The sequence below is a fragment of the Athalia rosae genome, chromosome 2, assembly GCF_917208135.1.
Source record: "Athalia rosae chromosome 2, iyAthRosa1.1, whole genome shotgun sequence".
Lineage (NCBI taxonomy): Eukaryota > Metazoa > Arthropoda > Insecta > Hymenoptera > Athaliidae > Athalia > Athalia rosae.
In genome coordinates this window covers 24,826,027-24,853,898 of record NC_064027.1, presented here as the reverse complement: position 1 = coordinate 24,853,898, position 27,872 = coordinate 24,826,027, and the positions used below count along the sequence as shown (strand labels likewise).

At 43.3% G+C, this 27,872-nt stretch overlaps 1 protein-coding gene across 1 annotated transcript; it reads right to left on the bottom strand.

Annotated features, from left to right (window-relative positions):
• Positions 1–86: 86 nt before the first annotated feature.
• LOC105689088 (lateral signaling target protein 2 homolog) lies at positions 87–27,442 on the bottom strand. Its single transcript, XM_012405846.3, has 2 exons — positions 25,700–27,442; positions 87–605 (listed from the first exon to the last, which is right to left on the bottom strand). The coding sequence occupies exons 1-2, from the start codon at positions 26,712–26,714 to the stop codon at positions 238–240; spliced, it is 1,383 nt and encodes a 460-aa protein (XP_012261269.2). The 5' UTR covers positions 26,715–27,442; the 3' UTR covers positions 87–237.
• Between the last annotated feature and the right edge of the window lie 430 nt (positions 27,443–27,872).

The following is a 27,872-nucleotide window of genomic DNA, read 5'->3' as shown; positions in this document are numbered from 1 at the left end:
CAATTTAAGTGAGTTAATAAAACCATAAATGTTACGCGGATAACGTTGGTGAAATTTTTTCCCGTTAACGATACTTGATCACAGCGATACGATGGACATTTCATTCGATATATATCTACGTTCGTGTGAACGTTGAAAAAAGTATGATCGCATATTCCAAGTGGATAATGACAATAGCGGTAACAACGACAAGAATAACGTCGACGACGATGACGATGATGACGATAAGAATAATTTCTAAGATTTCTCGTCCATAGAATTGGGCAGAGGCCTTTTTTTAAGTATACCCAAATCCTGTACATTTTCTAAAAAAGTTTTATGGTGTTGGGCTACTAGAAGTGGATTGACGGTTTGTACGTCCTTTTTCAATTCTTCCATGTCCCTCTTTAATTTCGCTCTTCTATTTTGGAACCAAGTGATTACCTGGGCGTTGCTTAGGCCGAGTTGAGCCGCTATCTCGTCCCTGTCGGCCGGGCTCAGATACTTTTGATATAAAAATCTTTTCTCCAGCTCGAATATCTGCTGGTTCGTAAAAGCCGTGCGTGACTTCCGCTTCTTTTTTGGCTGTTGACGATTGTTGAACAAATTCAAATGATTCGCTTGTTCTGTAACAGATAAGAAATAACAAAATTTACATTAACGCTACGCCCGTACAATGGTTGCACAGTGAAATGTTTGAGATTTAAGAAAAAAAAAAAAAAAAATTCGGTACAAATGAATATAAAAACGATATTTATTTCCCGATTTTTTTCAACGCAGAAATGCAATGATGCTGCAGGTGGTACTGAGGCAAGAGTTGTGAAATACACGCGAAAGGCGGTGAATCTGCTGGCATCAAACGAATTAAGTCTCTCGCGAGAGAGTCGACCGCAGAAACTAATATCTCCGCGCCTCTGACCGGTCGTAGAGAATCGTCAGAGAGTTTGTAAGTTTCGTATTCTTAGTTTCTTAGTTTCTTAGCGTTTCAATATACGTATGTATATATATACATTTCCCTAAGGTTCGTTATTTTATTTTTATTTTATTTCTTTCTTCTTGTTATTCTGTAACCAACCTCGAGACCAACCTTCTAATAGACGCCGGCAAAACGGTCGCTGCGCCGCTGATTTTCTGCTCTTACTGTAAAAAAAAATCTTCAACAGCTTCCTGATACGTCTAATAATCTGAATTTATCTCGTGGAGAAAAAAATAAAACAAAAAAAAATTGAAAAAATCAAAAAAAAAATTATCATCCCTCCCCGACGTATAATAATATTCATTCATCGAACAAATCGAGTGCTGCGGGGCACTCGGGATGCACGTATATATAGAATACGCCTAATTTTTCAAACGGACTGTACATCTCCTGTGCAGGTGTGACCGATGCGGTGCCCTTTGATGTACGTGATGTCGGCACTACTTTGTCTGCCTCATAATATCGTACTATTTTCGCTGTTAACTATATCCTCGTTTATCTCGGAGACCGTCGCGTCTCGACGCGGAAGATAATTCGGGACATTCGGCGATATTGAAATAAATCATTTGTTTTAAAACAAGTCCGATTAAAATCGGTACGGTAGTATGAAAAATACAAAGTTTCGTACCTAAGAATTACGTACGCGATGGTCACTCAACGTGAGTATGTATGTGGGATATATACATACATAAAACTTGAGAGGCCTGGAACGAATTTGTAATATGACTTTTATGGTGAAATTCTTTCGACGTTCTCCGCGGATATGTGTGTGCGCGCATCTGATTTGTGGCTTGCGGCTGTCTTGAAACAATTTTTTTTTTTTTTAATTTTTTTTTTTCTCTTCATTCGTGCTTTTTTCCTTCCCTTCTTACAAACCTTTTTTTCACCTTACGAGTCCTTTGCTCTCTCACGTATGCAAAATATACATGTAACGACCATCGCCGAATTGATCCTTAGGGGTGGATACATGAAATATGCACGGTCTACATAGCTTCATACGATCAGCTTGAGATGAATTTTCTGGATGATTGAATGTTACCGGAACAGGTAATTGGTAAAATGGGAAAAGATTTCTGTGGGTGCATTTGTACCTGTGTGGGAAGGAAATCATCCGGTAATACTAGGTGACGTTACTTTCGATGCAGTTCGGTAGCTGTAGCCAGCTAGTTCTGCTTCGCAGTCGCCATCTTGGTTCCGCTCGGACAACGCCCGCTCGAGGAGAACGGAAACGAGCAAAGCGCGGCTAAAAGGCGCGACGATCTTGAAACGATCTTTAAAACGTTAATAGATTATTTGGTAACAGTTTCTTGTTAACAGAATTTAACGGTCAAACTGTAAATAGCATATTATATACATATGTACAAGGTACATAGTGTATAATATTTTGTGTCTCGCACGATTTGAAACGGTTGTATAGCAAAAACCAAATCTGATGGATTGCATACGGTACACAAATACCGAATCACAAATTATCCCTACACGCGATTACTCATTCATGTCGCAAGAACGTTTTAGTTTTTTTTTTTTTTTACTTTTTTTTCGATTTCGTTGAAAAATAAAAAATTAGTGAATTAGCGAATCGATGTTCACATTCGTGATACAGTTGCGAGAAAGAAACAAAATTCCACGTGACGGATCGTTTCGGTCAACTGATGCAGGAGCCGGAGTAATAAAATTCCGAAGATTGAATTCATCTTTGAAAAAATAGGAGAAAATAAACGAAATGAAAAAAGGCGGAAAGATAGAAATGGAAAAAGAATTTGTGAGAGCAGAGAGCCTAAGACTGGGCAATTTCAAGAGCGCTGCAGCGTAGCGAAGAGTCGACAGTCATTTGTCTTCTTCCTACCCTCAGGCCCCGGTACCTAACCCAACCGTAAGCTCTCGGGTCTTTGGCCACATGTCAACGATATATTTTCTGCCAGCCTACAAATCGTTTAGTGGGTAATTTTGAAATTGGAACACTTATTTAGACGTTTAGACGAGGGGAAAATATCCGACCGAGGTTCAAAAGATTTACGGCATCTACTCGAATTATACTCGCTACTATTTTATATATACCTATACCGTACAATACGTACGCGCGCGGATAGATCGCGCTGCGCCAATAATTTTCATCAATTGATTCTTTGCGTTCGATTTGTGGGGAAAAATTCGACCGATCATTTTTTACAGCGAAAATAGATGTATAAAAAATTGAAAAATTGAATCGTTCGAATCGAATGAAACACTGTAAGCGGCGATGAATTTTTCATTGAAATATTTATGAGGTCCTCAACAAACGGTCTAATGAAGAGATTTGTAAAAAACGCATAGCATTGAGGAAAAAGGTTCCTAACGATATTACGTGGAGTCAAAACTACCGCATAATCAGTACAAGAGAAAACGACGCAACACTCGTTTGTTTCAACCCTTTCTTCTCGTTTTTACCTATTTTCTTGTTGGTTTTGTCCTTTTTTACCACAGTCTCGTTCGTGTGTCCGCGGCTGTATTCATTCGTTTCTGTCACTATGCGGCGACTTATGTCGGTAGAATTAACAATTAAACAAAACGACCGTCCGACGCGGTGTTATTAACATAATAGGTAAAAGAAACAACCATGAACCACCTCCATATTTTCTGGGTACATAACAATACCAATTTTACCATTTTGACCACACGTGTAGGTATATATACATACTATACGCCGATAATATTTACAATGAAAATTTCTCTCGACCGTGCCACGCCGCCGCAGATCTTATCAACGGGACAAAGACAAAAAACGTCTGTCAAATTAATTCGGCAGCAAGACAGGAAATAGATTTGGCCGCCATTTTGAGTAAGATTTGTCTTCATTAGGGTTTCCTGCGGCGGTAGCGGCGGCGCAACCACCGTCGTCGCGTTATACGTATACGTACTAGGGTCACCTCCTTTATACAACTAATGTACCACCTGGCGCTCGTGCCAACAACAATAATTACAACAAAAACAACCGAATAAAGGTGTTAACCTACCGGGACGCAACGATGTTAATTTTTATCATTTTAATACGTGCCCGGGTGGTCCGAAATTCAATTTAACATGTTCCGACGCGACGCTCCTCGTGGTCTTCGGAAGGGCCGCAGCTGACAATGAGATGTAGCGAAATTAAAATTAACTCACAATCGGCGGAACTATCGCGAGTGCACGGAATCGATCGATTTGAATATAAACTAGCGTATCCTCAGAATTTTCCGCAAGCAGGACACGTTTCACGGTGATTCGATTGTCGTCCCGTAGTATCGCGTTGGTAGAATTGAAATCGAAACCAGAGTCGTTATCCTGTCCCTGCAAGCTTTTTTGGTTTCTCTCCGTAATACCTGTCAGTTGAGTTAGCGGACACTATAAAATTGTCCTCAGGTTTTCAACTATACGCCCTTTGATGTGGAGAACCAAAGGAAAAATTCTATTTTTGGATTCCAATACATATTTCACAGCCGAACTAATTTACGATCCCGAAATTTGTCTGCGGTTTCGGCCGAGCTGCTTATACGGTAACCGAAAAGAAGAAGCGACGCATCGAATCTCGCACCGCAGCGCAGCGTCGTGTACGTCGGAACCGCAAAATCAAACCTTCAAAATTCTCGGAACTATTCAGAAAATCTTTCGCCCCAAAAATCTGTCAAAATTACAGCGGACAAGCTGCAGTTTTCCCTATTCTCGAGCACATGTACGTTGTATACGTGTGTGCCTAATATATAAGTGCGAGAAAACGTATTAATCTGTCTTTTATGAGGTCAGGATATGCCTCGGCAGCGAGTCGTCCGCACCTCGTGAAATCTCGTCCTCCGTTTCGTATTCTTCGACCGCAATAGAGCCAGTGAGGGGATGGGATATAGGATATCGTGCTCCCTCGAGGCGCCTACCGAGCGTCGCGACGACTGACGGGACGTCGTCTCAACGTCATTAGTCAGGTCGTCGTCACTTCTGCAATTAGAAGACTCGCATAATATTCTCTCTCTCCACGAGGGTGCTAAACTTTCACCGTGGATACAACATGTATTTTCATTTTTCTCATCTTTTGTTTCTCTTTATTTTTTTATTTTTTTTTTTCGTACAACGAGTGGTGTAAACTGACGAAAACGATTCTCTCCCAAGGGATCAAATTTTGTGGTATATAAGGTAACGCGCGTATACGCATAAATCTTTCGCTGCACCGGTTTCTCGGTATATTTTTCGAATATATTAAGGGCATATGGACGGATCGAGCGGTGAGGAAGAGACTTGCTTCTCTTCATCTTTTTCTCCTCCTCGCAGATCTTCATCTTCTTCGTACATGAATTGGGTACCGGAGGCGATAGCTTCCTGGAAATTGGCCAGGAAGCCCACGAGGCGCCCGAAAAGTTGGGTGTCAGTTTCTCAAAAACGTCAAAAAGAAGCGTAGCGACATCGAAAAATATGGAGGAGGAAAAAAGAGGTGAAGGCGGTTCTCATTCCGGTTGAGAAAAAAAAAAAAAAATCTTTTCCACGTACCGAGCGAAACACAATTTGTACATTATTTAAAGGATAATACACGTTTGCACCCGTGTTCTCTTTGCCGAGCTAGTGTACAGTGTACGAGCTTAAGCGTTTTTCTCATGATTACAATAATTACAGGCACGTGGAGCAGCGGTTTTGCCCCTTAAAATTGTACGCGGGCAAAGAGATACGCGCACATCGCGCGCACAAGGCTGCCCCGCAGCAAAGTTGAAGGCAAAGGACGCCGGGCGTCGAAAATAGACGTTGAAAGTGACACAAGGGAACACCGCGCTGTTTCTGAAACACCAGGCCGTACACATAAGGCGGGGGACAAAAACAGAGAGACCATAACGCATAGCTCTGTAGATCTTCGCTCTCCGAAAGCAAATCGGGGCTAATAGGATCACAGGGGCATCGCAAACGGTCCATGATACCGCTCTTGGTCCTGAAAGGCGGCCCGGGAGTTTTCGGTAACGAGATGGAGAACGGTAAGAAATTTAAAGAAAAACGTGCAAAAAACAAAATGTCATGTATATATAGAGAAGTCTTTTATGTAATTCCACCGAAAAACTGCAGGGGGGTTCGGGTAGCAATTTTTCCATTCCCGTAATAACGAGCGAGAAAAAAAGATCCGTTCGTGGGAAATCAGTTATTATTAACTTTCGCGTTTACTTCGAGACGATCGATGATCAAAATTAAGCCCCGAAGATAACTGGAAGAAAAAAAAAAAAGTGCCGTGGCTAAAAAATCGCGATTACGGAGGAGGAGTGGTAGAGAAAGAAAAAAAAATGGTGGGAGTAACAAAAGGGAAGGTAAAAAAAAAAAAAATCAACTTTCGGAGGTGGAGAGGGATCGTCGTCGGGCGGAGAAAGGGTAAAGGTACGAGGGGATAGGTGGTTGGGTTACGATGCTAATGACAGACGTAGAAATAATTTTCAACCCACATCCTGTGTCTCCACCTCCTCCGCCGCCTTCTCCCCCGCATTGTAACAATATACGACACGTATATATATATATGTAACGTTTCTTTTCCTCCTCCACGCCGTGCGTATATAACGAAATCATTATCATTAGAACGGACACAAACAAACCACACGTGTCACTGCGATATGGAACAATGATAAACACACACAATTTCCTAATATATTCAAACCCATCGGTTCCGATTCGATGCGCTCGAATTATTTCAATATGTACGCATGTACGTAGTACGGTAGGTATAATACATGCGTACGGTAGGTAAGTCGCGCACGTTCGATCGCCGATGAAAATTTGCCGAAAATACGTCGCGTCGCGAATCATTCGTAGGAAACAATCAGATAAACGGAAGAGGATGAGACGAGGAAGAGAAAGATGGGGAGGAAAAACCAGGGGCAAGGCGGCCTCATGGGCAAATGATAGAGCGCGTCGCGCGGTGTGTTCACCTTATAATAATTTGACCGCGTGTCTCAAGGGTGGGGTTTTATATAAATATAGATACAGATATATACACATATATATACAGGTATATAAAATCTGTGTGCGTATACGTGTGTACGATAAAAAATTTTACGTATACACGTGTGCGAAGCGTGGAGTATATATATACCTGTATACACGTACACCGCGAGAGCGGTCCGGCTTTGCGCCCGGAGGATGAATCGAATTGCTCGATGGGTTCATATTATGGTGTATCTGAAGGGCTGCGCAGGTTCGGAATCGAAGACCCTGTATACGTATATATATATATAGCGAGGGGGGTATCTGTACCATATCGAGGGTTCCAGAAAGGCCGAACGAAACTGCAGCCTGCCCCACTGATGTATTAATTACACGAAACAGTCGACCCAGAAAATTGATACTTTCGATTGAATGCTCCCAGCACCTGTCACTTATTCGTCATCTCTGTTCTTTTCGTTCGCGTGTTTTTCCCCTCCCCTCCCCCCCACTCGTTTTTTTTTCTTCAGTTTTCAATTTTCAACTCGATTTTCCGTTTCACGGTTCTCGATTATATTACCGGCAACGATGTGCCGATAGACTCGTCCGAACGTCAGAATTTACATTTCACATTATATACGCGTTTCGGCATTACGTGACGAGATATATTTTGTAAATATGTATATACCTATGTATGTATGTCGTACATACACGTGCCTGTATGTAACGAATAACTCCGACTCGCGGTGCAGTTAATTTACACGGCGTTCTCGGAGCAATCGTGTCTCTCATCAAGGAAAATTTTTTTTTACCTCTTCGTTATATACGTTCCAAAATTAAAACAGTGCACGGTGACAGCTGAGACCGCGTACGTAAGATTCAGTTTTACGTTTCACGTGCGCTACGCACGAGGTCCGAGTCCTGAACTTGTTTAATTTTTCTTTGTTTTTTTTTTTCTTTCTTTCTTTCTTCTTCGTCGCGCGGCGTATCGGGGTAGCTAATTACTTCGTTAAGTGTCGACTAATTACAGGCGCCTATTACGCAACGATTCCGACGCGTAATGAAAATTCAAGTAAGAGAGAAAGAAAAAAGAATTACAACCGATCGTTCGAAATTCTCCGGACTCCGGATAGTCGATTGAGAAAAAATTGGACAAAATAATCATGTTGTCAAAAAGCCTCGTTCCGCGATGCCCCAAAAACTAAAAAGTGTGGAGAGTCGAAGGCTCGTCTTCTCCGGTATACATACATACCAAACGGTTAAGATCCGTGGAAAAGAAGTAAACGTGCAGGAATAAAGAAATTCGGTTCGACCGGTGCATGAGTAGGTAGCATGAGAAAAAAAAAAAAAAACAACAACAACAAAAAGAGAAAAAGTGAGCGAGCATCCATCGACGCAGCAGTGCGTTAGTTGTGTCGGCGAGAGCTGAGGAAAAAGGGAGAAAAAAAAAAAAAAAAAAAATTTGTAGTTGAAAAAAGGCGATCGTCGCTCAGGTTTTTAATTTCCTGTTCGATTGTTGTCGATTATCTCCATTTTCTCGGATCGTTCGTCGTTCCGACTCCGAAGTAGCTCACACGTAAGCGTAACACGGTTTTACTATACATTCAACCCCGAAGGTATTACAAGGTTAGCGACCGAACGCGAACGAAGATTTCGGAAACGTTGTCGAGAAAGTCAAATCGTTCCGATACCACCCTCTCTCTCTCTCTGTTCATCGATTTCTCGGACCGACTCGCGCGGAGATTCGAAGCGACCGACCGATCGACGAGCAATAATTATACACGGATTGCGGGAATTTGATTCGATTTTTTTTCGCAGGCGGATATTATATTAATTTTATGGAGAAATTGTACATACCGGATTCGCGTATATATATATACAGTGATTTATCGTCGCTACATTATGCCCGTGCATATATATTTATATGTATTAATATACTTGAACCGTATATACTACTCCGAGTTTGCTTGACGTTACAAACGACATAATTGATACTTGTCGCTTCGAGGTTCCCGTATTAATAATTAACCCGATAGGTACACACACGTACTCGGCTACACGTGGATACGCTATATATATATATATATATATGTATGTATATCTAATAAATAGATGCTTAAATTCTTGCTAAATAACTATCTCATGCCGTACGCGTAACAATATGTGTGCGCACAAATGTATAAAACGATTTTATAACACGAGACTCAATGTACGTTGTAGGTCCTAAATTACTTTCCAAACGGACTATGATACGATAATAATATATACACTGGATGTATATAATAAATGTTTCGTTCGGGCGAAAGTATCGAGAATTATAAGTACAAACCTGATCAAATCGTGAGCAAAAGCGCGTCGAATGATGTTAATAGATATATCTGCGAATGCGGGCAGGTGAGGCAAAAATTGACGGCGTATACACTTATTGCGTTATACGTTCGTTGCTCAATAACGGACAAACTGCAAACAGATTTTACCCGGCGCAAATATAACGAAAATGAGGGTAAAAAAAAAAAGAACGGATGAAAATGAGAAAAACAAATAAAAAACGATACCGATATTAAACGGTGAAAATTTCTATCGTACCCCTTGCAGAATACTCACGATTAATTAAATCCACACGAAAAGTAACGTGGAGTGACGTTCATTTTTACAACACGAGTCGCATCTCCGTTTTAACGGTGTATACCTACGTAATAACAGTCGAAACGCGAAGGAAAGAGCAAAAAGAGAAGGCGGCGATGTTTAATATCGTGAGTCCGGCGATCCAACCCCATGGTCCCCTCTTTCGCTTTTGGTATATAAGCTTCCTTACAATGGCAGCTGTACCAACAGGCATTAGTTTAAATTCAATTTGATTTGGTTTATTTTTCCGCGCTGTGACGCGGCGACAATGAGTGCGAGAGGTATAGCGTACGTCGCGTGATCCGGCGGTCGCTACCGATTTCCCCGATTCTTATTTTCATTCATTGGATCGTTAACGATTTTTCTATACCTGTCGAGCCGGGCAGCTCATACGCGAACGATCACCCTTGTTATTCTTACTTCACGCTCGCTACGAAATAGATATAATTGCAAATGGAATCCGTTAATCGGTCTAACGGTCTTGTCCTTTTTTCTTCTACCTCCTTTTTACTTCTTTCCTCGACCAACTACGTATCCATTTTGTCTTGTTTTTCTTCTCTACTGTACGACTTGGCGCGTAATAGGTGGCATATACGTTCGCCTCGATCCCTTGGGAATTAAAAAATGCTCCAGATCTCTTTGATCTCAAAATGGCGCACTACCTATATATATCTTACCGCGTGTCTCGACGCATGAACTGAATTTCACACAGTGCCCGAGCATTTCGCGAACGAGATAACGATATATTACGGGGTGTGAAAAATTGTTAAATATCTTTGAATATCGGGGGAAAAAAAAAAATTTTTCCGTTTCTCCCGCGCTGCGACGTGTACGGGGACACGATGAGACACGCGAACTTCCTGGGTACGCTGGCTCTACGCCATGAAATTCAATTTCACATAATATTCGTCAGAACGTTTAGCGCGAATACTTTTACTATATAGGCCGCCGGTATAGGTATACACGGTACAATAAACGTCGACGTCGCATCGCGCCGCGAGTCCTGTCATCGATTTGGAATCCCGGCGTAAAGAGCGACCGTTAAGTATAAATGACCAGCTGTAACGTATAGGTATATATATATATATATATAAGTATATTACGGTTGCTTTGCGCCAAAGCTCAAACGTGCTCGAAGGTTCGTACCACTAATAATATATCATATTAACACCGCATCGTTCTAGCTTTCAGACGTGTGCGAAACACACTCGCTCGCGCGTCGGACGTGAAACTAAATTAAAACTAACGAAAACAAACGAAAAATGGTGGAGCGTATAAAAGCGTGCAGGTCGCATATATTATTGCAACGTGCGACCCGAGTGTTGCCCCTGCAGAGCGAATTTTCGAGCGCTGCGGACTAGAAACTGGAAACTGCTGAAAATTATACACGTATACGTACACACGTGCGGGGGGAGAGGGGGTGGGGGTGGGGTGGTAACGTATACCCGTACAACTGTAACGATTCAACTAACATTCTTTGCGAGCTTGATGAAATAAAAGCTCCGCGTGGTTATTTACGCCTCGGGCGGAATAAGAGCTCTATAGCAGTTGACCTCCAGAATTGCTGTAGTTTCTGCCGCGGTTCGGAGATAAACGTACACTAAAGCAAACTTTCCAAAAGCTCTCTTCATTCGACCCCAGAAAAGGAGAATACGCCGAGAGATTTGTTGCACCTCGGTGACGACCGTGCGGTATACGTACGTTTCGCATATTATTCGCACGAGTTATCCGTACGACCCGCGGGAGTGAAAAACGAAAAAAATGACTCCCGGGTATTTTATTCGCCCGAAGTACGAAAAATTGAAAACGGGCAAATTAGGAGGGAAAACCGAAAGCGATCCGTACAGATGAAAAATAAAATATATATCTCGAAACGATCAACGATACCGAATTCCCCGTCGCGTATATTAGGTACGTAACACTGCGACGTACGCCCTCCAGAAGCGACGAACATCGATTCGCAACGGTGTCCATTATCGACGTGTGACTGTTGCGATGTTCCAGCTTGCAGTGTGTGTATAATCTACGTGAAACGTGTAGTGAAATATATTATACGATTGCATCGTAAAAACAGACGGTGTGAAACCTTCTGGAAAGAAGCTGGTACACCTGCTAATTTTATTACGTATACAATACCGTACAAGGGTGTGAGTTAATCTAGTGGAAATTTTTGTTCGAACTCATGCACATATCGGTGTATAAAATTGTATCCGCGAAAACAAAGCTCAATCGGTCACGCTGTGTGTCAGGTGTCCACATCTGCCGCGACGACGACGACGACGACGACGACGATGACGATGACGATGACGGCAACTATTTTATTTACTTAGCTACTCATATTCTTTTTCCCATCGTCGATGTGAGACGAATGAGAATCACGGCGCGAGAAATATCGATATCGATAGCGACACGCGTTTTGTTAATATCAACACGTACCTACGTGTCGTAAAAAACGCATGTAGGTACATACGCACGGTATACGAGTGCGGTAGTCCAGCGCCATTTTGTGGGTAAGAAAATAGTGGGGTGAAAGAAGAAAGTAAGGGGGGGAGGGGGTAACGGGGGTAACGGGGGTAAAGAAAGTCTGCAGGTTTCCCTCCACTCCTCGAAGGAGCTGATAGCTGAGGGTTTTCTCTCCGAGGGGTTCTGTTTCCAGCCATTAGGCGAATAGGTGAGGTAGAACCGTGGAGCGGTGCCCTCGACGCTGCCGGTTCTTTTGAAGAGCTTATCTATCGTAATTTCCAGTCTCTTATGGCGCGTACAGCTCGCTCTCTTTTTCCATTCTGAATTCTACGGCCGCACGCATGTGTCCGTCACGTATGGAACCGCGTGCACCGCGACTGGTATAACACACCACGCGCCATTATATCCCATTGGTTGTATCCATCGCGCCAACTGGACAGCCATCATTGATGTCTAATTTAGTAGTTAATTTAGATATATTAACACGGCGAGCCTCGTGTAGGAGTCCGGACTTGAAATATATTATATGTATACATAATACACGGTGCACACATAGTTCGGGTGAAAGTGAAAGGCCGACGAATATTATAACATTTACGATGCTGCACGTACGTGTATATGTATTGTAATTGGTCATTTAAGAATGCACACAAAGTACATGTATATCTGTAAGCGAATACGTAAGGTTGTAATCTGCATGGATCCGCGGGAGGATCGTTCGCCATTTTGAGATCGACGTTGATACGCGGTGAAGCGGCGAGCGATTCGAATCTCAATAAATTTGTCGTTTACTCATTACGCGCGATCCTTATCCACATCTCTCGTATAGAATTTCTGCATCCAGCCTCTCGGCAATTATAATTTTTCCCCATAGACGTGCCTTTAACCGTTGGTAGCCTATGGCTGCCTATCGCTGGATTAAAAAATCGCACTCTTCCTTCCAATAGTTTCGCACCCGAGGACGAAAAGATGCGCAAGTGGTACGAGTATTGTTTCCGTACCGAAGCAAAAGTGCTCGGTGATCAAATATGGGCGTGCAATTTCGGTACGAGCGATATTACCGCAGTTTACGGTGACCCCCTGCGATCGTCCTGGGCGTACAATCGAATCAAGGGTAGGGTAGAAACGTTTCGAACGTTTATAATTCCGAGCTTATTGGACGGCAGATCTGTTATACACACAGATTTGATGGGCGATTAAACGCAACGTAGCCGCGTTATCAGGGGGATGAAATACGGTAGGAGAAAAAGCGAGAAAAAACTATCGACGGAATACGTTGTAGAGGCGTGTAAATCGGTACAGCTGTACGAGGGGTCGCGGGTGTTGTAAATACACGTATGACGATGGTTAATCGTATAACCTGCGACAACGAACGATTCGTGACGGGGGATGCTGCGAAGAGCCGGTGCGCGTAGACGCTTATATGTATACCTATATATAGCGCGTGCGCTGCATAACTTGGCTTCGAGGATGCGAAAGAGATCGCGCGTCGTTGTGATTTAGGGATACCGCGAACGTTGGAAACGGACGCCGCGTACGCGCCGTTGTTGTAGTAGAGGTGGTGCACGTACACGTAAGTAGTAGCGGCCGAGGGGGGGTGGAATCGAGGGGTTGCCGGCGGAGGAGCCGCCCGTGACGAAGAGGAGGACTCCGTTTAATTATTCTCCGGGAATTTAGCAATTTTCCGTTTTACCGAGCGCGTAGGGACCCGTAATACCGTTAGCGAGCCGCGGGACCGTACTGCTGCACACCCCCCCGCGGACGCGAGAGCCCCGAGCGACTCTACGCACGGGCGTGTCCGCCCCCCCCCTGAGCGACTCGGAAAACACGCGGGACAGAATCTGGAAGTGAAGAGGCGATAACGGGAGAGGAGGAATCGCAACGTGGGAGAGGGATGGCGAAAATAAGGGCGCGGCGGGTAGCACTTGACGCGTACGCGTTAAAACGAATGCGACCTATCGCCTATACCTATTATAGCTTATAACGTAGCGACGTCGAACGGACCTCGGCATCCCTCCGCCCTTCCGTCCCTTTTTGCTCTTTTCCCCGCCGCGCCGAGAAGGAGATGGAAGGTCCTTTTCGTTATTTTAATGCGTGCGCGAAAAAACTTATAGGTATACAGCATATATTTTACAAAGCGAAGAACAACAATGGAGGATATTCCATCTATATACAATAAAGTAAATGGGCCGATTTACGATATACCACTCGCGCAGGATATCCTCGTACCTCTCCTTCCCTGGAGATCGCGGAGCGTACCTCGATCTATACGACGCTCCGTACTACACGGTAAATAAAGTCTTTGGTATGCCGATAACACACTTAATCTTTTCCTTTCCCGAAACCCACCGATCACCCAACTCATTTTCATCGCCCTATAAAACACGATAGTAAACTGTGGGGTATTCGGAGTTTAAGAGAAGAAGGAAAAAAAAAAAAAAACAAGAAAAAAAAACTCGGGAAAATTGTTAGGGTAATTTATTTTCGTATCAAACCGTCGAATCGAAGATTTTCGGGAGGGAGAGAATCGGAGAGAGAGAATTCAGAGATCGAAAAATTCGCAGCTGAGACCGATGTGGTATAACAGTGAATACAAAGGTATGGAACGTGCATTAGATTTTCCGAGTATGAAAATTACCCCGATAAAACTATAGCCCGCACACATATTACGGGGTATCCTACATTATAATACCGAGTTAGATAAGGTTAACGAGGCTCCGGCTTTAGTCGCATTATAATAACGAGGTATCGAACAAGCATTCGACGATCAAATTTCACCCTTAAATACGCGCGTGCGGGAAACGCGGGCGAACAAAGTCAGAACTCATGGGGTTCACTGCAGTCTACGTACACGAAAGTTTAGGAAAGGATGTTTAGCGATACGTTGGGATGCACGCGGATCACCTCATTATACACCGAATTTCGCCGAGTCTCCGTGTAACGACGTACACACGTATAGCTATAATATCGTCGTAATTTTTCGCTTTTCTTTTTCATTTTTTTTTTTTTTTTTTTTTTTTTTTTTTTTCCTACGGTAAGACGATATTCCTTCCGAGCACGATTCGAGTGATACGCCCCACCTTCGTATACGATACACGTCATGTCGTATCTAACGAAGAGGCAGAGGACAGAGAAAAGAAAGAGGGGGGGGGTAAGGAAAAAAAAAAAAAAAAAAAAAGGAGAAATTTGTAATACACACGTGTCCGCACGAAGTGCATTTTCCCACTATAAAAGCTTCGCAAAAACATACAATATTCAAATGGTAAGCTCTACTGCACAGGCTACCTGAAGATATTGTAATTATTGTCTATATACCGCAGCTATATTTATGGTATAATAATTTGCATACGAAATGTGTATTGAACTTTATCTTCAATATTAATTAAGTACACGTTGACTGTTTCATTTATATAGCTTTAATTTATTTTCAATGGGTATGTATACATGTATATATATATATATATACGTTTACGGGGTATATCGCTGTGGATAATATCGATCTTCGCGGGGGGGGGGTTTCAGTTTGCAGTTTCGCTATCCTTCTACCGCGAATGTGTGCGCGCGAAAACTTACACACAAACGTATATATGTAGACGTCTTGCGAGAGAGAGCTTCTCCGCACAATGGCTTCTGGGGTTCGGAAACAAACGAGCATTGAGAAGCGCTGACGTGAAAATGAGCTTTCGGTACGGCGAACCAAGTGGCGCAGGGGGTGCGGGGGGGGATAGATGGGGGTAGTAGCAGCGCGGCTGAGCTTTCGGCTTGCCAAGGGGAAAAGGGCGTGAAGCGAAAGGTATATAGGAGGCGGGGAATAGCCGAGGCCTGGCTCTCGCTATCACAGGAAATCGGGCGGAAAATAGGAATCCCGGGGTGCTGCCTGGTGACAAATGGTCGATCCCGTCGAGTCCCACTCTAGCCCCCGTTTCGCGTATATATATGTATTACACGCGTTCTATGTACCCTGTGTACGTACGCGCGTACACAACCCAGACGCGACAAACACACACAGAGGATCCCTGTTGATGACTCTTGCGGAAATTCGTTTTTTCGTTTCATTTTTTGTCCCTATTTGAGTCTGAAATAATCATTTTGAGGATTTTTTGGAAAGGTCATCAAAGATTGAAAGAAAAAAAGGAACACACGTAACGCTTCTTATACGCGACCTTTTTTTTTTAGATATTCTATCCTGCTTTCGTACGATAAAAATCTTGTACATAGAGCGTATGTGTGTACGTACTTATTAGCTATGCGTGTACCTTCCCGCAACATTTTTCTCTAAACCACCGAACGCCCTTCTCGTGCATACAAGGACGATTTTAGGGCCGGGATATCAGCCGCCTTATTACCCACGTCGCGTCCGCGCACGGAGCGATGAGCAGCTAATTCGTGGTCTTCCCTATTCATATATACGTATGCGCGCGTATATACGACCGTACACTCCTCGCCCCTCCGATATACCGGACGCGTCTAATAACGTCCCGGTTTAATTAAAAATTAGATATGTATATACCGTCGCACACATTCGTAAATTTATCTCTGTAAGACATATATATACATATGCGCACCCGAGTAACGCGGCTCGTAGAGTGCGGGGTATATACCTCCTTGCGTATACTTAGGTATATCCAGGTCGGGGTGTAACGCGAGGTTGTTCATCGAAGGAGACGATCGCGGCGATCGCGATCACGTTCGAAAGTTACATTATACACACTAGAGGGGTATGATATGTTTTTCGGCCGCTACCGAAACACACCGGGGTACGCGGCAGCCGTAGCGCTCTCCGGTGCCGCTACCGGAGCGGCTCCCGCGTATAGAGCTGCGTGCAATGCCCAAAATCTAGGGTCCGAAACCGAGATAATAAAGCTACTAGAAACGACGGGCGTGCATAACGCGCGCTCCGTCTGTGCAGCCATATCCAATGCATACTACACCACCATAACTATTCGTTGGTGTATACACGGTTACGAAGCGGTGAAGAAGCTCGGGGTAAAAAAAAGGATGGATAATATATATCTGTATACCTGCTCGTGTGTTCCGTATAAACGTAGGTGCACACGCACGTTAACGTTCACGCGTGTATCGCGACGATGGGTATTATAACCACAGCTGCCGTTATACAAGTACAAACTGAAACTGTACTATATAAAGCGAAAGAAATATTTTAAGTATGTATACTCCGGTCCCTTTGTCGGCTTCGTGTTAACCTCGTGATTAATAGATTCTCATAGTTTTTACGCGCGCGAACCAAATTTGTATAGTAGATAATATACATATATATACATACACTAATTTTGGTCAACTACCTCACCTACGTGCGGGTATATACATGTACGGATAATTTGGTTCTCTGGAAGAAAAATCGCCTTATATGTACGTATACAACAGATCCGAATGGATTCGGTCCCGAATCACGTACACGCATCTCGGAATACGACGAAAATAATTAAAAAAAAACGAAATCATCATCCTCCGGTCATCGATGATGAGATATCGTCGTTCGCCATGGAATCCCGTCAGCGTACATAGAGTTTGTTCGATTGTGCATGAAATGAAACGCAAACTTTTGCCTTAGCGCGACACGCGTGCGTTCGACGTCGAGGTCTACCGCGGGGACCTGCGCGTGTAGGTGTGACGTTGTATATACCGTACATCGCATACAAGAACGATTCGACGTGCTAATGACTATGGAATCGATTAGAGGCTATAACCGTCATTCTCGTGGGTCGGTTCCGATATGTGTCAGAGAGTTGAACGGAGCCGGTGTTGGTAGTCGTAGTGTGCGCACGGGTATGATATACACGCACGTGTGTGAAACGCGGCTGAATATATGGTATATCATCCTGAGGGATTATAAAACATTGAAACGTCTATTTCAAACTGGCGAGGCGTCTCGATGGCTACTTTTATCATTTGTCACTAATATTCACTAATTACCGACCTTTGTGTCATACACTAGGTGACTAGGTTCAATTATTATTGTCCACGGATCGTAGCGGGGGTGGTGGAGCGGGGGTGGTGGTTATATTCTGAATTTTTAATTAACGCATCGATGAATATTACCCTTACTTCGTGCGCTACGCTCTTCTACGGAATAATAAGACGACAGAGTTAAGAATTATTTAGACGCACGTACGCACACGTATACGTACACGAAGAAATACGCGTTATCTTCGATCCACCATCTAAACTGTACATAGTAGATACATATGTATGTAGAATGCACGTACGGTACGTGCGTAATATACGTCTCTATTCTGTTCCAGCTATACGTCGTACATCAGCGCCGTTCCAAACGTATAAATGTCACTCCCGAGAGGTAATCAAGGATGTTTACAGATCGTTATGTTCTGTGCAAATGCTGAACGATCGATAGGGACAGAGATAATGGGATAAATGATGTTCGTGTTGGTTGGTACACCCTAATAATTTCCGTATTCTATTTACTATAAATTTCGGGACACATCTGACGTTGAATTTTACAAAATAAAGATCCCGTTCTTCGATATTATTATTGTTCACGTAACGTACGAGTTCCTGGCTTTCTATACAGAACCGACTATATTTCATCCGTACAATTATTTCTTTTCCCATTCTTTCGAAATTTTTTTTCATTTAAAACACATATCTTTTTTTCTTTTCCTTCTTCTTTTCGTTCCTCGAATTTCTTCGTTTCACGGCGAATCCCATGACATAAAAATTTTTTACAATTACCTCAACGCTCGTTCAATTAGCGTTCGTATAATTCACAGGTACGCGCACCTGAGACGTACCACACGTCGCATTTATTATATGCAATCGTATTTACGCGCTAATTGGCATCATCTGTATACTTATAATCATGTAATAACACATGACGTATACGTTCGGATTCCCCTGATCCCATTTTCCATCTCTTTCTTTATCCAGGTTTTTGTTACCCCATTTTCCGTACGCCGAGATGCCTCGATACGGACGTAGTTTTATTCCAATTTTCCTCGAGAATATCATTTCGAGCGATATAAAATGCTATGCTTCCATTACCATATCGTGCCCGCTGGTGAACTGACCGCTGGGACTTATGCAGTTTACACGTACGTTCCGTATAGCTCGCGGAGATCGTTCAACGTAATTACGTATGCACGCCCGTTCGGTAATTTATCACATATAACTATGTGTACGTATACGAGGTACGTATATACACACGAGGTATACGTACACGATTATTCCTGCGGAGTGCATTGTAGCCTCTCTAAATGAGTCCTTTTTTTTTCTCTTTTCGGACACACAGTAGCGGTCCGAAAGACCTGTAACCGACAGACCGACCGACCGACCGACCGACCGACCGGCCGGGCCGACTGCACCGAGGCCTAAAGTAGAAAATACGTACGAATATATACACGTATATATGTATTTTTATATACCTGGGTGCACCACCGCAGAGGGAAAGAAAGCGAGGGTATAGATACCCAGGGAAAGAGGGAGGGAGGGAGACGGAGGGAAGAAGGTAAGAAAAATAAGTGAAAAAAAAAAAGAAAAAGAGTTGGCATATGGAAGAGGAAACGGCGAGAGACGTACGCGCGGGGCTGTAGAATATAGAGCCATAAACCTTTAGTGTTTCGTTCTCTTGCCGCTATTGCCATTGTTTCGTTCGAATTTTAAACTTCCGTTTTGAGCGCTATACTTTGGCCTCTTGGTAACTGCAGGAACGGCAGTAGAAATTTCAGACGATGTTATATAAACCCACGGGGTTCTGCGGGGCAGTCAAATTGTAACAAGAGTAGAAATAACGGAATTGAGTGAAAAAAAACAACAGAAAAAAAAAACCTCAAATAAATAATCTAGTCAACAAAATGCAGTCGCGAGCGTTCGGTCGTAGAAATTGTTCGTTTTCGAAGATTCGAGGTATTTTATACATCGCGTACATAAAAGATCATTCTTCCAGCTGTTTTCGAGTTTCTCCCGTATATTTGTTTTTTTTTTTCTCTCCCTCTCTTTTGATACTTTTTATTCGATTATTTATTTTATTTTATCATTCTTCTCTTGTTTATTCTCATGCAAATTCGAAAGGGATAGTCATCTAGCTTCGGAGTTTATGGCGGTGCTAATTGCTCGCTTGAAAGAAAGGTGGTAAAATTTTAAATCCGAAATGAAAGAGATAAAATAAAATAAAAACCCCAGAAAAAGAACGGAAAGAAAAATGTTCAAAAGAAAAACCAAATAAATGTACGTATGTGTGTGTGTGTGTAAAATATTTCATCCCGCCTCCTCGAACACATCGGGTACTCATGTGCTATGTTTAAATTATAAAACCGCACGATGCGATGCGATATGCGATCTCGTTTTGTCGAGGTGTGACTTCCTCTCCGTATATATATACCTATACGCGTATACGAGGACCCGCAGTAGAACATGCTCGACGTGATCCTTCCTCTGTTTTTTTCTCTTCGATTTTTTGTTGGCCCTCTTTTCTCTCAATCTTTACATCATAATCCGGCCGATTCGTTAGCGGTGTAGTTTTTTTTCTCGTCGTTTGATTGAGTTTTTTTTTTTCTTTTTTTCAATTTATTTTTCTCGCACTCGTCGAGATTTTGCATAGGATCTAAATCCCGCAATAAACGATGAAATGAACCACACCGCGCTGCACACGAGATTGATTTTCCATAAGCTCGGCGTAAAAATAATTGTAAAAACGATCTCGAGTAGACTAGGTAGGCGCACGTACACGCGGTGCTCGTGTATAGGTGCGGGTTACCTATTGCATGAAATAATTCTCAATTAGTTGCAAATCGTGGGCACTAAGTCGTATTTATGTCTGAGCTGCTGCACGCCGTGTCGTGTGGATTTATATTGGACCCCGGGTCTGAGATTTATGCGAGTAATTCGTCTCACTTTATCTCGCAGCCCGTCCAATCATTCCCTCTCTTCATCCCTTCGGCAACGCTCGCCGGATAGCTCTCTCCTTCTCTCGCCACGTACCTTTCCTCTTCCATACGGAGGATTCGGAGACCCCCGAAGGCAGCACCGTATCATCCCTTTATATGTACAGGGACACGTGACGATTGACTAAAACCTATTTATTTCTATGCGCGGTCGGCGAATGTTCAACACCTAGGATCTACCCCATCCAAAAGGGATCATGGGAACGAAACCCCTTGACGACAAATAGAAATAAATTCAGACGAGATTATTTTCTCCATCACGTCCCCCGTTATTTCGACGATGAAAAGTCCGAGCTGTACAGACGTAATTATCGACGATCCTGGATAATTCATTGCCTAATTACCCGGTCGAAGATTCGTTCGATCCTCTCGCATTGATTCTGCGGGTGTTTCGATGCAAATTTTAGCGCACGCGGGTCGTCGAGCATGCTGAAATTGAGCGGGGTTCAAGATTAAGAGCCGCGAGGTTACGAGATGTAAATTTTAGCGCACGCGGGTCGTCGAGCATGCTGAAATTGAGCGGGGTTCAAGATTAAGAGCCGCGAGGTTACGCGATGCAAATTTTAGCGCACGCGAGTCGTCGAGCATGCTAAAATTGAGCGGGGTTCAAGATTAAGAGCCGCGAGGTTACGCGATGCAAATTTTAGCGCACGCGAGTCGTCGAGCATGCTGAAATTGAGCGGGGTTCAAGATTGAGAGCCGCGAGGTTACGCGTGTCGCTACCAATGTCCTTGTTTTATGCGTTTTATGTGCATACATTTAGTTAGCATCACGCCCCGAAGATATCAAAGTCCGTAATACGAACGGCGGACAGACAGATGCTCATCTTTTCCATACGTCCTACTCCCTGCGGTCGGTGTCGAGTTTTAAGTTATGCATAAGTTATGGAGTATGCAAGGAATAATATAGTGAGAAAACATCGTCGTAGTGTTGGAGTGTAAACGTCGCACACACACACTCACACACACACGTACAAGTTTGCCTCTGCCTTGCGGTTGCTACATTTTATTTTATTCACGGCTGCATTCAAGCGTCTCCGTATAATACCTATAATATCGCATGCCTGTATAGTCGTGCGTTTATGACAGTGGAGAGGTGAAGGCGAGAGAAAAAAAAAAACAAAGAAAAAAGAAATCGATCTTTAAATATCAATAATAACATCCATAAACAGGCGATCGTAAGTAATTAATATAAATCGATTCGGTTACACCGCGTTTTACAGCGTATCACGCGCTTATCTGTTTTTCAGTGACAATTCAAACCTGGAGCGTTACTTTATGCAGATAATGCCGCGGATGGTTGTATATGGAGAAAAAAGGATGGATGAAAAAGGAGAAAATCAATGTCGTCGCCATTCTCAGATAATCATCGATACAAAAGTGACAAGAGATTTTCCATGCACGAGGCTCTATGGCGAATCGATCGTCAATTTAACGTCAATTATATCGAATCCCGTTATCACGATTACAAAAGCTATGCGTGTGGCCCGATGTATATCGATGTATTTATACACACGTACGAAACATCCGTGCGATATTTGTCACCGGCGATTTTTCTTCGGAGAAATAAAGGAAATGAATGAATAACGAAACGAAAGAGAAATTGGAAAATGGAACGAACAGGGAGTGGACAGCGTGTAAAATTTTCCGCGTCGATGGTGGGCCAGAAATTTGACCCTTGTATAATTCCGAGAGACAACACATGGCGCGTTGCGAGATTTGTAGCCCTCCGCAAAACGCTGCACAATTACCCATACAACGAGATAGACGAACACGTATTGCGCTGCACTTGCTTGAAAAACGCGGTGAAAAAAGAGAAGCAGCGGGTGACGGTCGTAAAAATAAAACTAAAAATGGAGAGAGAGAAAGAGAGAGAGAGAGAGAGAGAGAGAGAGGGAGTAAAAACCTTAAGGGAGGATCAAGTTGGTGTTTTGTTTGGGCGGTAAACTGTCACAACATTTAGGAACATAAGCGCGTCCCTCCGCCCCAGGGATCGAGGCCCTCCGCTTCAGCTACTCAAAGGGATTAAGAAAAAGCGCTCGGCATTTGTCTTTGGTAAGGTCACGTTAAGCACTGCAGCCGGGAGCTGCCGCGACATTCTTCCGATCTCTCTTGAGATGTATATGTTATTATTTTTTTTTTTCTTCTTCTTCTGCTCCTCACCTCGACATTCGCGACGATTTCGTTCGCGGCGTCGCGTTCGCTCCGCGCGCGGAGAGGCGGAATCGTAAGCGGCCGGTATACTTGGCTGGTATAAAAATAGGCCGCGTATTATTCCGCCGGCCATTATATTGATTCGCGCATAACTGGTTATCATGCGGGTTAACTAGTTAGAAGAACAAAGAATACGAAGTGACAGGGTGTAATATTCAGTCGGAGGTGTATAACTTGGCGTAAGTTACGAAACGGATAAGAATTTCTACGTTTACGTGTATTCCGCGGCTAAGGGTAAGGAGAAAAAAAAAAAAACGATTGTGGCTGGTTTGTTCATATTATAGATCCGACGTATTAGAGCCGAACGGCGAGGTGCGATGGGAAAATAATTTAACCTCAGCACATTTCGAACAATTTATTTCACCTTTTCTATCGAGAGAAAAGTATTGTCATAGAATGATAATTTCTCAGGTAATTTTCCAGGTAACTGGATACAAGAAATGATCGATAAAAAGTTAAATCGATTGGGGTTCTCCTTCATTTTTTTTTTTACCTAGATGGTAAAGAGATTCTTGAATCGACTAAACCGCGACTTTGCAACCGGTGCAAGGCTGCGTGTATATACATACATATGTATATCGGCACATACTTTTGCGCCGGATCGGGATGATGTACTCGTATACATACATACAAAGAGGAGACAGTGGAAGAAGAAGATAGTTGTATACGTGTACTTTGGTTATACGATAAGAATGCAGTTCTTGTAAGTATAGAGAGCGTAATAATCAGAAGTAAATTGCAGAGACGTGAGGCTACCGTGCTGGCCTCTGATACAGAGGAGGTACAGTTGCGGCTATACCATAATCTAATTTGAATCCTGCATGCCTATAAGCGCGCGGAACCGACTTTGGATATGAAATACATACACATGCATACACGCGTATTACATCCCACAGGATAAGACGGGAGCGATACCGCCGATGGGATATACACGTATCCAATAATATAACATCCTACCCGCCATGGTTTGATGTAATTTTTGTAATTTATGTCAGACAACCATTCAATCCATCTTCTCCTTCTGCTTATCCTTGTTTCGCGTGCATGCGGGAGTTGCGCCAACGAATCGTACCTATACGGAATACAATCAACTCCGAATCAGAGAAAATGACGAGTCGATCCGGTGAACCCCTAATTTCAGGCCTACCAAGTTCACGAATTAAAACACCCTTTGATACATATTTTTTTTTCTTTTTTGTTTTCTTTTTTCTTTCAACAACGAACGAGTTTCAGTTTCACAAACCGTTTTCGGATACTGCGTATCAGAAGGACGTACGTCTTTTCACAAACGTTCTCGTACGTAGCTGAGGGCGATTCGTTATTATCGACATATGTCGTTTAATTTGCATACACGCGTTTGTAGTTGGGTGTAAGTGAACGTAGCAGGTATTACGGTAAGTCGGTTTGCAGCAGAAGCGGCGGTACAGGAGGCACACGCAATGGCAATGTTAACTTCCGACGGGTACATGCGGCATCAGGAGTAACAGCAGTACCGCTAAGTAACAATGGAAGATTCATATTTCTTTCATGCGAACACGAATACGGAGACTGCAGCACAACGCGTCATAAGGTTTTCCCCAACCTACGGTACACCGCACCACGCGTCTCATTTTCAGTGAATTCGTATTCGGCGGGAGTCGAGTTTCTTTGACTTGTACCGTTGGAACGTATGGCGAGTCGCCGGTGGCGATTCCAGTCGGCGATCGTGTAAACGCCACTTCGAAGAGCAAACATCGGGATGAGAAAATGAATGAATAGAGAGCAGGGGAGAAAGAAGCTACGGGAAATAAATTTGAGAAGGCTCCCGCAGAAGCGCCAAATTTTTACCTTTGGGCGATATAACGCGCTGAAAATTCCCATACTTGCATTTTTAAATTATACCACCGGACTACGCGAGGTATTCACGGGGTATTATTTCGATGCTCGTATACTCGTATTTTCCTAATCCTATTGCCCGTTGGAGGGGGACGGTGTTCGAGGGTCGTGAATTTTTCGAGCGAGCAGTAAAATTGTATATCCAGTTTTCTGCAATAGTCATTGCAGTTTGACAATGAATTTTAGCCTACTATAACGCGCGTAGTTATAATCTGGCTAACGAAAATCACCGAGCGGAAAATTAAATTAGTTAAAACCAGGATTAAAATTACTAAAATCCCATAACGATCACTGTATAAAAATAAAGTTTTATGGGGTGGGGGGGTTGGTGGGTGCGTTAGGATAAAGTAGGTACGTGTAGGGTACCGATATCCAACTGAGAAGCAGATAAAGGTTCCTCGTGATCGCCCATTGTTTATTATAGGGGGGACCTTTGAAAGCAAATTGTTTTACGACGTCTCTCATTCATTTTGTGGAAAATATTATTTCCTTGCCGGTTGCAAGCTATAGATATAGATTGCGGCAGCTAAAACTTCTATTTACTTAGGTAGCCATCCAATACCCTCGCGATGTCAACGATTTCTTCCAGGAAATTAGAAAAACAAAAATAAAAACGAGTAAACAAGGGTTGTTTCTTTGTTCGTCTTACGCTGTTATTTTTTCCTTTATTTTTCTAATTTCCTCCACGTGCCACCATCAATTATATCCATTGAAACGCGATCGGATGAGATGAGAAAATACGAAAAATTCTAAATCACCTTGACTGTGTTCTCCCGCGTCGAATGTTTTACTGGTCATCTGAAACAGCGCGTCCAACGGACTTCCTTGGCCGGGACTTCTTTTGCTGTTTTGACCCCCCTGTGAGTTGTGCTGTTGCGGCATTTTCCTCTTGAATTGCTGCATGTGGTGGTGGAGTCCGGGATGCATACCGTGATGGAGAGCGTGATGATGGTGCGTCAGAGGATCGGGACTTCCGGAATCCGATACCGAACTTCTTCCGGAGGAAGAAGAACTGCTAAGTGGCGGTTCACTCATCGACCCGGACATAGAAGCCAGCGACATTCCAACCAGTGAAAGATCTCTAGGTCTCGAATGATGGTGATGATGATGGTGATGGTGATGATTAAGGTGCGAATGATTCGACTCAACGGTGTCCCAAGGTCTGACAATTTTCGCCTTTGGTCTGTGCGACAGGATGTCCAAAATACTGAATGATTTCACGCCGCGTTCACTGGCATCCCTCTCTCGTTCATCCTCCTCGTCGGATTGCTGTATTTGTACCATTTTCAGTTTTTTCAGAGGTTTGAAGTAGTCGTCAGGTCCTCCCGTCGTCGGTGCGACTATTCTGTCGTCCTCTCTGAAGGTCGTAACGTCCCTATCCAACTGGACGCGACCTTCGGATAACCTTGCCGAACCGGACATCCGGTAGTCAACATCTCTGGAGTATCGCTCGTCATCTTCCATCTCTTCTTGGTAACTTCTAGGACTCAATCTTTCGCTGTAATCCTCTCTCGATGGACTGTACCTTTCCTCATCTTCGTTTGGAGTTACCACAACGAGAGGAAGAGGACTCGGACATCCTACGGATATCTCATCTTCGTCTTCCTGGACGACCTCGACCCTGCGGGGCGGACTTTTGGGCGAAGGACTCCTTCGGTGGGACGGAGGAGAGCTGAGACAACTCGATTTTCTACCGGTAACAGTAGCTGCGTTACTCGAAGTTATAGTCGACGGTGACATGGTGCACGTCTCCGTCATTTCAGTACTACACATTTTCTGATCCTCCAAATTTTTTGGAGTTTTCTTTTCTTATTACCAGCCAGTCGCGGTTGAATCAGCCGTTCAAAAAACTGATCGAACATGCCATCCACTTTCTGTATGTGATGTAACCTTTCACATGAAGAACGATGCACTGTTCACCATTGATTAAATTCACACTGTTTTTGTTTTGTTTCTCTTCTCCTGTTTGAAAACGAAGGAATCAAATCATCATCGATTCTGTTCTTGCAGTACGAACTGAACTCCACACCGAATGAAACATTTATATCCACCGAGTCAACATACGATTAGTTTGAAAATGTTCACGGTAATAGTTTTTTTTATTTAGATCTGACGACACTGAAACTTTTTCACCATTTGATATCACTCAACTGTCTTGGTTCGAACCGGGTTCGTCGAATCGAAAGTTCCTTGCGGCACTCAGGATCTCGTCGACTTTTTAATCTATCGATCACTGCAACCGATCAACTACTGTGTTTCATCTTATCGAAAAGCGATCAACTTGTCCACGTAACAAATTCTTTGAAACATTCATTAAAAAAATTACATAAATGACTACGGAAACTTCACTTGAACGCGGCACCTGGCCCTCGTGCGATCGTGCAGCGCTCAAAGCCAGTGGACTCCGAATGATTCGAAGGTTCTCGGCCAGTATTTCCACCTCAAGTCGATGTAGGAGGGAGGCGGCGAAGATCAAAGCACCTAAAATGGGCGGGGCCTACCGCTGTGGGCGTTCCCTACCGAGGAACAGCCCACCAATCGCGTTCACCAACAACCCCTCGGCAAAATGACGCTGTTCCACTGGAATTTTTACGAGATGTACTTAACGTCAGGTCCGCGGGATAGGAACTGAAGAACGAAACGATCCTCGCTATATAGGTAAGACTTTTGCGATTCTTCCGATATCCTCTGTTCCGACTTTTACCCCTTGTTTTTTGTCATTTTAATTATTGACGATGGATTTTTTGCCAATAAACCCTCTGTCATTGTTGTTACGGATTAACAATCCAATTTTACGATCCTCGACCTCGATAGCCGTTTCCTGCACGAAAGAGAATGGTGTGAAATAAGAATCTCAATTTCCAGACACTCAACTGAACTCTAGTGCACAAAAAATATATAATCACATAAAACTGATCACGATTTGTTTGG